General features: G+C 37.4%; 1 protein-coding gene across 1 annotated transcript in view; it reads left to right on the top strand.

Annotated features, from left to right (window-relative positions):
* GFRAL (GDNF family receptor alpha like) overlaps window positions 1-15,978 on the top strand; it is a gene marked incomplete at both ends in the record, with an annotated part of 54,784 nt that overhangs the window by 16,395 nt on the left and 22,411 nt on the right. Inside the window, 3 exon segments of the mRNA XM_082848398.1 lie at window positions 874-930; window positions 1,826-2,156; window positions 7,346-7,596. Coding sequence (XP_082704524.1) covers window positions 874-930; window positions 1,826-2,156; window positions 7,346-7,596 — 639 coding nt within the window.

Below are 15,978 nucleotides of genomic sequence, written 5' to 3'. Positions count from 1 at the left end.
GGCACCTGGTATATAGTAGGGACTCAACCAATGCTTCTTTTCTTTTCTTTTATTATAAAATTGATCTTTGAAAGAAAGAACAATTAAATGAGATTTTTAAACATCATTATTTTAATTGAAGTATAGCCAATCTCTCTGCTGTACAGCAAAGTGATTCAGTTACACACATATATACATTCTTTTTTTAAAATATTCTTTCCCAATATGGTTTATCACAGGATACTGAATATAGTCCCCTGTGCTATACAGTAGGACCTTGTTGCTTATCCATTCTAAATGTAACAGTTTGCATCTACCAGCCACAAACTCCTGCTCCATCCCTCTCCCTCCCCTCTGGTGATCTAGTGGTTAGGATTCAGCTCTCTCAACCAATGCTTCTCGAATGAAATGTTTTAGCATTAGATGGTCACCAAGTTCACTTCCATCAATGAGAGTCTTCAATTCTGTACTTACAATTCCTAAAAACTCTGGGAGGCTAAGACAGAGGTGGAAATAGTCTTTAAATTGCTTTTCAATCTAATTAAGACCTTACTGGGAAGAGTTTTTTGGTTCAGACAATATTCCTTCTGTTCTTTCTCTCCAGACAGACTCTTTGTTTACTTCTGAGCACATGGCCTAGTCATTAGCATTTGTTTAAATCTTCCAGTAACTGGATACTCAGAGCAGGGCTGTTTAACTGACTTGAATGATATTTCAGGGGTTTATTTTTCTTCATCTGTACCTCACTAATTTTGTGTATCAAGGGTTAAATAAGGGTTACATGAACTTATATGTACTTTTGCTTGATTATTCACTCATAAAGGTAGTCCACATTCTCCTATTAAATTTAGAACATTGTTCACTAACAAAATAGTCTCTTTGTTTTCCTTCTAGATAACATGAAAGAGGATAATAAATTCAAGTGGAATCTAACTACTCTTTCCTATCATGGTAATGTTTATAAACTGTTATTTTGATCTGCACTGTAAATACTGGACAATATAATTTAAAATGTAGTTACTAGGTTTCTTAAAGATATGCCATTACAAAATAAATTGTGTGGATATTTTTATCATTCTAATACTACAAAGTGCAACAAAATCAAATCAACTATACTCCAGTAAAATTTTAAATAAATAAATAAATATAATTTTTAAAAAACAAAAAAAGGCAACAAAATCATTGCACTTCTTTCACTCATGTGACATCTGTTTTGCCTATCCATCGTTTATTCATAGTTACGCTGAAGAATACTTTACAATTAAAACCAAAGACTAGGTCTTAATTAAATTTCATAGATATTTTGATCACATAAATTAAATTGAGGTCTTTTTGTGTATATGGTTGTGTTGGGGGTGGGGCATTCACACATACCTGTGTTTTCCAGAATGTGAACATTTTTATATGTTGGACTAGCCACAGCCTTTAGTCAAGATTTCCCCCCCAAATAAAAAGTGCAACAGAACAAGAACATTTTGATTCAAGCCACTGAATGCACCATTAGCTATATAGCTGAAATGCAATTTCTGAAGATTTACTGTTTACATTTGAGAAACCTGGACTCAAGAATATTTTTCTGCAGCTCAGTTTTGGCCCTACACACTTCCCATCACTTTTGGATCACAATACGTAGCCAGTGTAGATGAAGGACGATTCAAATAGTCCACTATTCAGGTCCCAGTAAGTTCATACTAACTCTAAGGGGAAAAAAAAGGAATGTTTGCCAAAAATAACATATGGGTACATCATTGTATTTTGCTCATGGACTTCTCACAGTGTTTTGCAGATTCTGCATGTACAGCTTTTTGTTTACTTTTCCACGACCTGGGCATATCATTGCTTTTAGGAATCAGAGGGATCAGGTCCTGTTTGGAAGTGGCGGAGGAGTGTGTGGCGGATGTGCTCTGTAACACACAGTTGGCCCTTTACCTGAAAGCTTGCTCAGCAAATGGAAACCTGTGTGATGTGAAACACTGCCAAGCAGCCATCCAGTTCTTCTACCAAAATATGCCTTTTAACACTGCCCAGATGTTGGCTTTTTGTGACTGTGCTCCTTCTGATGTACCTTGTCAGCAGTCCAAAGAAGCTCTTCACAGCAAGCCATGTGCAGTGAACAGAGTTCCAGCCCCAACTTGCCTCGATATAATTCACAGCTGCCAAAATGATGAATTATGCAGGTGAGTAAAAACACACATACCTTACTTTCTGATTTTGGCACCTTATTTGTTACAGTCTAGTCCCAACACTTGATCTCATTACATTAGCTAGAGTTCCCACCATCATTCAACATGATGTAAATAAAGCCAGACAATTCATAGTTTTGAATCCATAGTACATGTGTAGTATCCTTTTCGAAATTCAAATGCAGAATATGTTTTTGGAATAAAAGAAATTCAGTTTGTCAGGATTGGGTAGTCATGAAATAGCATTATTAAAATTTCATATTCAAGTGAGACTCATGAATTGCTTAATAGACCTGTCTTGTGTGTCAGTTTTATTATTGTTTTTTTGGGGTGTGATTATATAAGGCTGTTAAATGTCATAGAATTTTGACGAGGTGACTCTTTAAACTTCAAAATAAATATTTTGTGTCTTAGGCTGGAGATGAGGAAAGAGCTAGAGTTTGGATTTCCCCAACACACGTGTGCCATGGTGTCAGGAATGCACCCTTTTTCTCTTCCCAACCTCTCATCCTTAATTCTCGAGGTGATGATGTTAGTCATGTATTTGTTTATTCAAAAAATAATTACCAGGGGCTAATTGGTGGCGCAGTGGTTAAGAGTCCGCCTGCTGATGCAGGGGACACGGGTTCGTGCCCCGGTCCAGGAAGATCCCACATGCCGCGGAGCAGCTGGGCCCGTGAGCCATGGCCGCTGGGCCTGCACATCGGGAACCTGTGCTCCGCAACGGGAGGGGCCACAACGGTGAGAGGCCCGCGTATCGCAAAAAAAAAAAAACCAGGCACTTACTACTATTTTAGGCATCAGGGTACAAGATACAAAAATGCCTGCCCTGTGGAGCACACACACACACACACACACACACACACACACACACACACACACGTGCAATAAGGGGAAATGTGAATGGGCAGAAAGAGTGAAAGAATTGCAATACAAATGGGGTGGCCCCAGTAGAGACATTTTATCAGAGTCGAATAAGTGAGAAAATGAGCTTGTCTCAGTAAATATCGGAAAGAAGAGATACCAAAAAAAGGACGAGCCAGTGCTGAGGAAGAAATGTGTGTGGCATGATCTCAGGCAAGGAGGGTAGAGTGCACAAGGGAAAGAGGAATAGAGAATGGATTTACTCAGAGAAATAAGAGCGGTACTGGGAGATTTTGAGCAGAGGTGTGAATGATGTGCTCACTTGTTAAAATATCCACTCTGGCTGCTAGTTGAGATTAGACTTTACCTTTGCAGGTAACTCCTCCTGGAAACCATAAATTGAAACCAACAACTTGGCTTTCTCTTCTCCTCACTGTGGTCTTCGTTAACACATTTCCTTATATATTCAAGGTGAATTGATCTTTTGTGTGGTAAGAAAGCCACAGTTAAGTGAGCCTCTTTGGACATGAGTGAGAAGATGGAGGAAAGAAAGAGGATACTGAATAAACTTGATGAATCAAAACTACCTGTAACATTGATATTATCACATTAAAGGAGCTTTATTTAACAACCAGCATTAATTGGGATGAAGCTTCTGCTTCTTCTTGGGATAATTATCCCAAGAAATTCATATTAATTTGTTTGCCCAGTACCTTCTATTAGGGACTATTTTATTTAATTGTATTTAAATGAATAAAACTCCATATATACAAATTCCTTTAAAGGTCAAAATAAACATTTAGTGTGGAGAAGTGGCTAGCTGTGATAGCTCAGGGCAAGATTTGTCACATTTGTCACCTTGCTTGAACCACTGGCAAATGAGATTTAATGACATCACTTCCTGAATGGGCTGATTCTTGGTGAACTGCTTTCCTTCCGCCTTTTAACTATCCTCACACCTTTACTGTCAGGCATTCCAACTGGCAAAGTAGCTGCAGATCTTGTAAACATTTGTCAAAAAAAGAGAACTGCTTCCCTATAACACATATTCTGTAAGATAAAGGGTAAAGATCTCAGCAGAGTGCTAAACCATTGACTATTTTTTTTTTTTGCTTCAACTTATATAGAATGTCAAAGTTCTTAAGAAAGCTTTATTTGCGGATCTTTTCCTGCAAATGTTTATCAGTTATTTTAAGTTTTACTAATTATTTCTCTTGAATGAATAATAAAATAAAAATATTTTTTACAATGAAATTAAAAAATTTCAAACTCATTTATATCTCAAAAATCCTTATTCAGTGTATTATTGTATTTCATTGATTCAAAGATGCAAAATTTTTGCACATTTTAATATCCCTAACATGTTTGGAATGCGTCTTAAGCTCAGTGACCAAAAACAAAAAGTATTAAATTAAAACAATAACAACTGCCAACAAGTGATTTTCGTTGTAATAAAATAATGGTATCTCCTATAATCAATGAAATGTGGTAAAAACCTTTGATTGCATTATTTTTCTCATATCACAAATAAAATATTACTGTCTATCATCTATCTTCACTAGCAGTGAAACCAAATAACATTTTACCCAGCCAGAGGACACTTTTTTTTTAAAGTAATCCCTGTAAAAATGCCAGATGTCTCCATGGACGGTACCAAGCTTTACCTGATTCCACTGCCAGGGCCCCGGATATTCTACATCATTATCTTTGAGTTATTAGTATTCAATTTTCTCAGGATGATATATCTGAGTTTCCCTATCAAACACCATATTTTAATGTCGAGTGATGGGATCCACTGCTACAATCCTTGAGAAGCCCTGTGATGGATTCTGAAACACAAACTCTTGCATGAACCTCACTTTGGCATCAACACATCCTCAGACTGACTGATAGAGTTGGTGATTTTCCTCCACAAGGACGCCTGGGTTTCACAACCTCTCCAAAGTGCTTGGTGCAGGGTCTGGAACACGATATGCTCTCAAAAGACTTCATCTCATTTCCCTCTACTTTTGAGTATCTGTACTTACTTAATTTTTATAATGTTTTAATATACAGAGATATGTCTCTTCTTATGTAATTCCTGTTTTTTATGTATTAATTCAGGGAGTAAGGATTGTGGGTCTTTTTCTTTTCACCATGTGCAAATAGTCTCTGAATGAACACTTTATAGAGGTGATGGAAATATTATACAATATTAGTTGTCAAGATGAAAAGACAAATTCTATCACTTTCTCAAGCAGATTTTGCCTTAGGGAGATTTCCAGTATTTATATTAAATTATCCTTAATGTAATTCAGATGGAAAAAAAATCTCCAAAGAAAAACAGCTTCTTCAGTGAGAATGTTAAGACTTTATCATGGATCTTTCCTGCAGAAGCCCTTATACATGGGGCAAAGCAGAGCAATTGGATTTGAAAATACAACTTCTGTCCCTGTGCCCGCTTACTCTTTTCATGATTGGTCTTGAAACTCCTCTGTTTATTTGAAAAGGCCAAAGAAGATGACATAAAGAACTATTTTTTTCAATTAATTTGCCCAATACAGATACACACTGGGAGGTGAGATTATATTTTGCCAATTATAAATGTTTAGGAATTTACAGGAAATTACAATACATTGTTTTTCCATATGTATGAACTCCAGAAAGTAGTGAAAAAAAGTAATTGCTTACAAGAAATTTTACCTACTTTTTAAAAGCAAAACTCCACAATAGACATATTTAAGTGCCAAGGAATATTCACAAAGTATTACTATATATTAGGTCACAAAGGCAAATGTAATACATTCTGTGTGTAGAAATTACACAGACCATATTCTCTTACATTTTACAATATAACCAGAAACTTATAGCAAAACTAAAAACAAAATAATCAACTCTATTTTAAAACTTACTCTTTTAAATATTTAATGGTTCAAGTAATAAACCAGAATAAAAAATTTCAGTATATCGAGAAAATAAGGATAATGAAACAGCTACACAGCAAAACATTTCAAACATAAAACAAAATTTCTATAATATAAAATATTTTGCCGTATTTAATTTTTTCAAATAATTTAGATAGTAAGTATACCAAAGTACTTTTTATAATATTTTAATTTTTAATTAAATACCCTTCAGTTCATCATTTTTGCAAAATTTCACAACTACTTTTTTGAATGAAATAACTTTTATGAGGAGATAAATCATGCAACTTAATTTGTAAAACATATATTTAAGAAAGACTAAATGGCACCTGTCAACCTCATAGATGACAACCAATACTGCCAATGCTTACATCTAGATGACATCTTATATATAAAACCCTTAATTGCATTAAAGGAACATATTTGTTCTTCTGGATTCAGAATTATATGCTCAAAAACTTTTTTGTATTTTATTAAATATAAATTCTAATATATTAATTAATTTTTACCACTGTATTTAAAAGCTGATTCCTTTAAGATGACTTAAAATACAAGATTATTGAAAATAATGTGATTTATGTATTTAAGCAGAGTAACATCATGAAAGCAAATAAGCGCAGGACAAATGACATGTACTCAGAGGGTTTTCATACATGTTTGATGGTGACATATTCAAGACAGCGAAAAAAATAATTATACATGATAAATAGGAAGATTAATATTCTTGGTTCCACTAAGTAGATTTTCTTACTGTGAAAGTTCCAAATATGAAATTATTGTACACTATCCAGATTTTATTCAATGCTAATACAGCAAGAATGATATATGTAGTCAGAAAAGTTATGAATGGATATGGTTCTAATGGATTATCTCGACCATTAAATAAACTCATGTTTTGCTTTAAATTAGCTCATGCTGCCAGAGAACCTCAGAGCATTTTGTTAACTCTAATTAGTCTGCCTAGAAATATTGAGAAAGAATACAGTACCTCCCATCCTGTGGGAAAACTCTCTGGAAAAGTCAAGAGACTTTTCTGAAATCACTTGGTGGGAGTCAATGGCCAAATGCTAGTCTCAAAACCACATTCTGCTTCAGAAATTATTGCTAATAAATCTTGCAAGGAGTTCTTACTACAAATCATCGCCCAGTGAAATAAAATTAGTAATGAAGAAAGAGTCATCCAGGGAATCCTAAACTTAACCTCTGTCTTTCAACACAAAAGGAAAATAATTCACAAGTTTTCTTCTGCACTCTCTGTTGGGATGTTTAAATGTACAAACTTAGTTTTCAACTATGTTTATAAGCATCTAGAAGGTATTTTGCTTTATGTCAGTCTTTCGTTACGTGAGGCAACACTACATGTTAGTGTGAAATAATATTATTCAGAGACTAATTCCATTTCCTGACTCTTTCTAGGAGGCGCTATAGAACATTCCAGGCAAAGTGCTGGCAGCATGTGATAAAAAAGTGCCATGAGGATGAGACCTGCATCAGTACCTTAAGCAAGCAAGACCTCACTTGCTCCGGAAGTAATGACTGCAAAGCAGCTTACATTGGTACCCTTGGGACAGTCCTTCAAATGCAGTGCACCTGTAGGACCATTACCCAAAGTGAAGAATCCTTGTGCAAGATTTTCCAGCATATGCTTCATAGAAAATCATGTTTCAGTAAGTTACCCAATTATATATATATATACATATATATATACACACACACATATATAATATATTTCTTGTTTTTGTCTATACAGCACAAAGTAGTAATCCAGCATAGAAAATTTGGTCACAAAGTCAACTCTATGTTTCTAATTTTAAAATTTATTTTCTGATTATGCTTTGCACATTTGCTATTTTACACTTTTATCTGCAAGTGATACATGTTGTTAATTTATATGATTGATCACTCCTAGGTGTCACATTGATTTCAATATCAAGAGCCTAAAAGGTTTATCCTACCAGATAACGGAATGTAACAGGTATCTATTGCAAGTAACAAACCAACCCAAATCTTGGTGGCTTGAAATAATTATTTATTTCTTCACAATTCTTCTCACTGGGCTTGGCTCAGTTGGGTGGTTCTTCTGATGGTCTTGTTTGGGGTCTCTCATGAAGGTACAATCGTCTGGTGGTGAGACCAAGGCCAGTCTGTTCAGGTGTTGTTTAACAAGGACTGTTGGCTGGGATGGCGTGGTTCTTTTCCACATGACCTCTGCAGCAGTAGACCCTGGATCTTTCATGGTGATGGCAGCATCCCTAGCAGCTAATCCCCAGTGAACAAGTACTTGTCAAGCATCTGCTTCTGCTATATTTGCTAGTGCCCCACTGGACAAAGCAAGTCACATGGCCAAGCTCACAGTCACGGTGAGAAGGATGTGTATATCCAAAGCTGGATTCATCAGGGGTAGTTAACAATCTACTATATGGCTGTCCCAACCTAAGTAAAACGTATTTACCCTTGGATTTAGTTATCTCCCCTTGGTCTTTAATATGTCTGCTAATCTACCTGTATGAGGGAATGGAAAACACATTTTCTAAAGTTATTATGTACAGTATTTTAGGGATAAGAAAACAGATTTAGGAATTTAAATAATTTGTCTACAGTCTCAAAGGGAACAAGTGGTTGAGAGAGATTTGGCTATAAGTCTTCTAGGAAAAAGCCTAACAATGTGATCACACACTAATTCAAGACCTCTCCATCATCTACCTTCAAGGTTAATCCATGCAACTATGTGAGTCCCAAAACATCCCTGGCTCATAAGATCCTAGGTGTAACCAAACCACAAGCACCATTTCCAGGAAGGAATAACAGACATTTACCATTTCATTGCAAAAAATCTTTATATTTATACAAATTTTGACAGATACATATCTGTATATATCTAACTATAAACAGATACACACATTTTTAAAATTTTGTTCTATTTTTCTTTAAAGATACTAAAGTGATACACATTAGCCAATATGATCAAAATTGTGATTTGTTATGTATTAGGTAATAAACATATGACTCAGAGTGTATGGTTTGATTCCAACAGGGCTCTCTTTGGAATTTCTATAATTAGCACTACAGACATATTTCAATTGAAATCATGATACAAAGAGGAAAATCGCATGATATATGTTGAGTCATATATTCTACATAATCTTCCTCTTTGATTAATACTAAGTGGCTAATTCTGTTGGAACTAAAGGTATTTATAATGAATGGCTCATAACATTACAAAAGGAAATACCAAATAAAGTAACTTAAACCAACAACAATATATACAATTACACTATCATGATTATTTATAAGTGGTTTTTCCATATTAAATGGTGTCCGGGAAAAAAAATGTAGTTTCTGCAAGTTAGTGGTAACCAATTCCTTGGGCATAAATTCCCTAAGAATGCCAGCGCAAGCAACCTAATTCTACTTCCAAACCGAGTTTTCTCCCATGTGTTTTCAATAATTCTTATGTTTTGCTTTCATTGTATTTGACTACCTATATAGAGCAAAAATACATATATATTCATGAAGAAACAGTAGAAATGGACACAAAAATCCATAAACATTGACATACTCTATAATGTTTCAGAAAAATAAAAATTCAAAATGATTCACTTTTCTTCACTCACTTTGGAAGACTAAACATGTTTTCTCCTCAAACATTACTTACTAAAAGTAGGAATTTTAAGTGATGCGTTTATAGAATTAAAGGAACATTAAAGGCCTTCTGTCAGGGTTCTGAGTACTTGAATTAATAGGAAAAGTTTCAGACAAAAACACAAATTAAATCCTTAGCCTGGCTAGTTCTAACAAACCCTCATCCCCTGCACCATATACTTGGGAAGTGGTAGAACATGGAGATTTTTGAATGAACTCTAACCACTGCCTCTGACTTTTCACATCAGCCCAGCATGCTCACGCTTTATCAAAATACACCTGTATCTAACACATCATTGTTAATCAACTATACTCCAATATAAAATAAAAAATATTTGTACATTTTATCAACCTCTCAAAAAAAAAACCAAAAAAAAACCAGTTATCATTACAGCTGGTTTCCAAAGCCCTTCACCTTCTGCTCATTTTACCTGGAAGGGGAAGAACTGAATAGAACAGAGAGGACAGTTGGAGAAAATTTTCCATTTGTCACTTTTGTTTGGCTTCAAGTCATTGTTTTTCAAACTCACTTGACCTCAGACCACAGTAAGCAATGCATTTGACATTAGATTTTTACATGCTATGTCTTCTGTTTTTTAAAAATTATTTTTCTATTCCATTATATTTTTTCAATGCTGACTACCTACTAAATTGACTTCATGACTCATTAATGTGCTGCTCTTGGAAGTTTGAAGAACACTTGCTTGAAACAAATCTGGAAGTCATCTACCTTGATGTATCCAAGTCAGGGTTTTATAATAATTATAAAAAATGAGAGAGTTGCTAGAAGGAGTGCTTATCTGGTGTCACATTCTTCACCTAACCTTAATCATTCCATGAGCTGGACAATATTATTTCTGCAGCTTTTCACATGGAAGGTAAAGGCAGCTGAGAGGTGAGCTGGGTCACTTGGCTTCCATGTCCAGGATGCAGTGGATGCAGGATCCCAGCCCTGGCTGGTTGACTGCAGCCCACGGTGTTCTCCTGCCTGTAACACCATGAGGACAACAAGCTTGTGTTGGTTCAGGATGCTCCACAGCCCTCTCAGGCAGAACCTCTTTGTTCTCATCTCAGATCTGAGCTTTGAAAACATGTTGAAGAGCGTGCCTCGGTTCCAGTCTGCAGGACCACATTTGGGCACTGAGCATCCTGAAGGTGCTGGGTATTTGGCCACCAACTTGCACTCACCTGCACAACTCTGCATCCACAGACTCACTTCTCTCTGGCATCTGGCAGCCCAGAGCAAATTGTTGGCAGTTAGAGCTGAGAGAGGCATGAGAGAAACGGAAGAGAAAAAAATTGGTTAAGACAGAGAGGACCACAGAAATGGAAAGAATTAAGAGATTGGTGTTGCCTTTCCCTGCTACACTGAAAAATTCAATCTATAGATGTGTGTGTACCACATGCTGACAGGAATATTCTCTTTTCTCCTGGTGCAAAGTTGTCTTTTTATGCCAACTGTAGACAAATCTCTTAAAGAGGTTTGGAAATAGACCCATTCTGCCCCTGAAGGCTCAGCTTCTTTTTGAAGAATTATTTTTAAAAAGAATAAATACATAAAAAGAGACTACCTATTTCTATTAAATCCTATAGGGAGCAGAAAACATTATAATTGGGATACAAGCTTAAACAAAATTTAAAGAATATAGAAACAAAAATAAGTTAAATTCTTCCCCCAATCTCATTCTCTAGAGAGAGCCAACGTTTACAAGATTGGTGTACATTCTTTCTAACACTTTTTTTTTTTTGCCTTGTAAGTATACGTACCTTATACATTTTGTACACACTCAAACAGTGCCTCCCTCTCCCTTACACACACACACACAGATATTTTTTAATGGAATCAAACTATACATCCTGCTCTACAGCTCCCTTTTTAATTTAAAAATATATGATGGACCCATTTGCAAGTTTGTACACATATGATGGCTTTATTCTTTTTAAAGGCTGCATAGTAGCCTATATTTAGAGGACCAGCTTCTTCCCAATGTGTGTCTCTTTCTCATGATGGACTTCAAAGCCCTCTCCACTCAGCTGGAAAGAGGGTAAGACAGAATGCAGAAAGCAACATAGTCACAGAGGAGTATTTCATGGTTTGGTAGTGGAAGCCGTGTACGTCACCTACACCCACGTCCTGCTGACCATGACTCAACCACATGGTCACAGCTGTCTGCAAGAAAGGTGGGAAACTGTAGTACAGTTTTGAACCAGAAGAAAAGGCAACTGTGGTTATTAGCTGACAAGTAAGACTCTGCCACAATTCACCCAATGTCTATTTCACTCTTCTGTCTACAAAGAGAATGTACTTACCCTTTCCCCAAGGGAGATGACCCAGTGTTTCCCAAATGTTCATCCAGCGACAGTCACTAGCTCAAAGACCTGGATCTTGGGTGATGTGCAATCCAGATGACGTAGCACCATGGAGTGGACAGGCAGCCCATGAACTAGAAAGAGCAGTTATTCCCTACCATCCCTCCAACACAAATAACACACACACACACACACAGAGACACACACACGCATGCACGCATGTTATAGGTATATTAACAGGGACAGCATAACATCAATAAAGACGCCCATTCAAAATAAGGTAAAAAGGGAGAGTTATAGCACCCAGTAATGAAATCCTGCCTGGTAGTCATTTGAAGCCTCTCTGACAGATACCTGGGAAGAACCACACTTAAGGCTCCCATCTTGCCCTCTGGAAGCTTTTTCCTTATCCACCATCCTCCACAGCTGTATCTGCAGTAGGCTGGGGGAGAGGATGCCCTCCTTCTGGAACAGGAGCTCTCCTAGACCATATCCTGCTCACGAGTTTTGAGAGACTGTAAGTTGCTTTAACATTTAACAGTCACAGACTCTTTGCAAGCCAACCGGTGGCTTCCTTGGCAACATAATCTCTTAAAAATGTGTTAGGTTTCTAATATATTTGCTTTCAGTCAGTTCCATGTGCCAGTATCCACAATAAAAAAAGTATTTTCTTGACTAGTTCCCAAGTCTGCCTTATTGCCTGGCTTCTTCACCCCCATACCTCTCTCTCTAATGCAATGATTTAAGCTAATCTAAACAATGGACTTGAGTGAAAATGTATTCCCCTTAATCTGATTTTTGCTGCATAGCTGAGCCAATTTCTTTAACTCAGAAATACTGGGACTCTTATGACTGGACAATCTTGTTCAGTCGTATCTCTTACTATTTGGGACCTAAGACAGTCAGCTTTCATGTCATAGGGTCCTCATTTTAACCTCTCTGATCTCTGCTTGAAAACCAGCAAGTTTCTACCTGAGCTCATATCTTTATTGTAAAACTCTGTACAATGCAGTCAAGAGGAATCAACTCACACTATCGCTCCATCTCTTTCAAGTGTTCCTGTTCCTTTTGGGACCTTCCAAGGTGCTTTGAGAAATGCATCTCAGAACTGTTTTCATGGCAGAAGGACAGGAAAGACATCCTTTGGATTCTGTGTCCCATTTCTCAGGGGTGGCCCCATGAACCTTGATTCCCTGGAAATTGTGTATAGTACATACATAAATGCTGATGGAGCCTAATGTCCATCTCATGCTGCAGGGACAGAAAAGCACTGAGGAGGGAAGAAGGAGGTGTCCAGGGCCAGATCCAAGGGGAAGCACTGTCAGGTTGCATCTGCACAAAGATGGACTAGGCATTGGAGGAAGTATTTGATGGTAAAGAGCAAAGGCAGATCCATACCCAGAATAGGTATAAATTCCAGCAGGAATGCATCACTGCCTTCTTCAGGGTGGAAGGGTTATGGTATCATCAGTCTGCCACCCACCTGCCAAACTGTGGGTTTCTGTTGTTGCTGGGCTGTTTGGCATTCAGCACTGGCAGAACTTTAATGGGACGGCCTGAGAGAGAGGGAGTCCAGTCTGTGGGGCCATGCATGGCTGCCATCCTTGTCACCACATGCTCAGTGCACAGGCATTGCGTGGCTGAAGAGGGCACGGTTGGCCTCCTCTGGGCAGGTCACCAGTTGACCTGGTTGTTGAAGGCCTACTCCATGGTGCATACTATCTGATCTGCCCACTTTGTGCTACTACCACAGGACCTTCCATATGCCTCTTCCCCTCATTCCCTTGTCTACAGTCTTTCAAGGACGCTCTTTCCATCTCTCTGATTAAGCAATCTACCACTGCCCACCAGTCTTAACTTCTATCCATGTCTGTCTCTGCAAAGTGGGCAATCAAGAGCACTGCTTATGCTCTCCCTTGGGGAGGATGTCCCCTCACCACTGGTCTCTCAGGCCACATCTAGGTGGGTCTGTGGTGTGCCAGCTGTCCATTTAGTTAGCAATGATATCCTGTACTCACCTTTCTGGGAACCAATGACTTAATGAATTTCTTCATACCCAGCGGCATGTTAGGAGCTATATTTTAAATGGCAAATGGGCTCCTCCTACAGATGGTGGAGCCTTGCTCTAGAATCCAAGGGGTCTGTGCTGTACCTCTATTAGGGCTTGTCAGAGATGCCATATGCATCCAGAGATCTTGAATGAGATTAAGTGTATAGACTGCCTGTTACATAGCAGATATTCTATACATTTTAATCACCCTGACTTTAAATACCATTGTTGTTTGGCACTGGATTCAGGACTGGACTATTAGGTTTCTTTATCTGATGTTAAACAAAGGCTATACCCATGTTTAGGAGTTTCTATATTAATGTTTCACTAAAGACAGCTGGTTCCCCAACTCTGTTAGGAGCAATCTTTTCATTATTAATGAAGAGCCTGATGATCACAAAGACAACCCGCAAAGTACTGAGAGGATGGACGTGGAATTCTTGGCCCTCAAACCTGTTCATCCTTCAGAAATATCTAAAGGTTTGTTGAAAATATAGATATTTGACCCTAACCTCAATTATTCTAATTCAGTAGGCCTGAGGCAGAGCTCAGAAATCTGTATTAAAAAAAAAAATCACCCAGGTGTTTCTGATTTTCAACCAAGTTTGGGAACCACTGCTTTAATCCACATGTGGGAAAAACCCAGGCACTTGCCGGAGAACCCAGAACCTCTTTTAGCTCACACCTCTCAGGGAATGAGAAACTCCTATGCACAGAAAGGCAAGACTGATACCATGCAGCTCTTAAGTTGGCCTGCTTCACCCCAGTGCCTAAAAACACAGTTGGCACACATTAGCTACTCAATAAACAGTGAGTGGATGGATGGATGAATGAATCAACTCTATCTTTATGGCAGCACTGCCTTCTGAATACCGTTGTTCTTTTCCCTCCTTATTAGACCTCTCGTCATAATATAGCTTTCCTGTTAAGAGCCTTACTCATTTGTGTTTCCACTTAAGCTGGAATTTTCAATTCAAATATTTGAGCAAAAGAATCAGGAATTAATAAGACTGGGTTGCTACTGCCCACTTTAATAAAAACATTTCAGGCTCCTTATATTTTCCAGTACTTTTCCTCTTCATAGTTCTACTTTCAAAAAGTCTGAATAGTGGGAAACTCTTTTACAGTTGATTCTTGTGTGGTGTCAACACTGAAACAGGCAATTGGTTCTAACACATTTTTGCTCTTAAATGTGTGTTATCCCCTTAATGAACTCTAGGATACAGGAAGCCCTGTCTGTTAGTAACAAGGATGAAAAAAGACAGTCTCCAATAGATTTACAAAACTACCTGGCATTTGTGAAATATTCATATAAAAACTCCTAAACATGTGTATAGCCTTTTGAGAAACTTGGGAAAAGAGCCCTCAGATTAGTAAGTATTTCTACAACTTTATTTCTTCCTGTAGCCACACTTCTCACCCATCTGTCTACTGAGGTCTTGTCTTAGATATCAACATTGCCAATAAGACTGTCTTACTTATTTGTCTCCATTCAATGGATAGATTATTTATTTCACTGTTTCATCTTGGCTTACAATATTTCATCTGTCTATTCCCAGTGAAGGTCTTGATCTAAAAGTAACATTCCATTAATGAGCATTCTTATAGAAAGTCCTTTAGATACACCCGTTTATGTATAGAAGTGCTTAATACATAGTTTTGTATATTTTTCCTAAACTGTATAACATTTTACACTTACTTTCAGGAAAATAATTTAAAGACTGTGCAAAGTGGATTAATAGAGGCTCAAGCTCACTTTTGTCAATTCTTGTTTTAATTTTTATTGTCATCTGGTCAGTGGCTATTTGAGAAAGTAAGGTTATAGACTATAAATAAAACAGTGAGCGAAGTGAATTGTGAAAGACATTTCCATTGCAAAAACCTCTCTCTCTCTCTCTCTCCCCCTCATATGCTCACACATATGCACACAGACACACAACACACACACACACACACACCACCTTCTCTTATAGCCAATTCATATAGGTTGGTATTCCAGGAGCTTTATGTTAAGTTTTGGCTTTAAATAAATCACTTCATCTAGCCA

This window comes from Leucopleurus acutus, assembly GCF_964270905.1.
Source record: "Leucopleurus acutus genome assembly, chromosome: 10".
Classification (NCBI taxonomy): domain Eukaryota; kingdom Metazoa; phylum Chordata; class Mammalia; order Artiodactyla; family Delphinidae; genus Leucopleurus; species Leucopleurus acutus.
The sequence above is the reverse complement of the archived record's forward strand: the minus strand, read 5'-3'. Positions and strand labels throughout refer to the sequence as shown.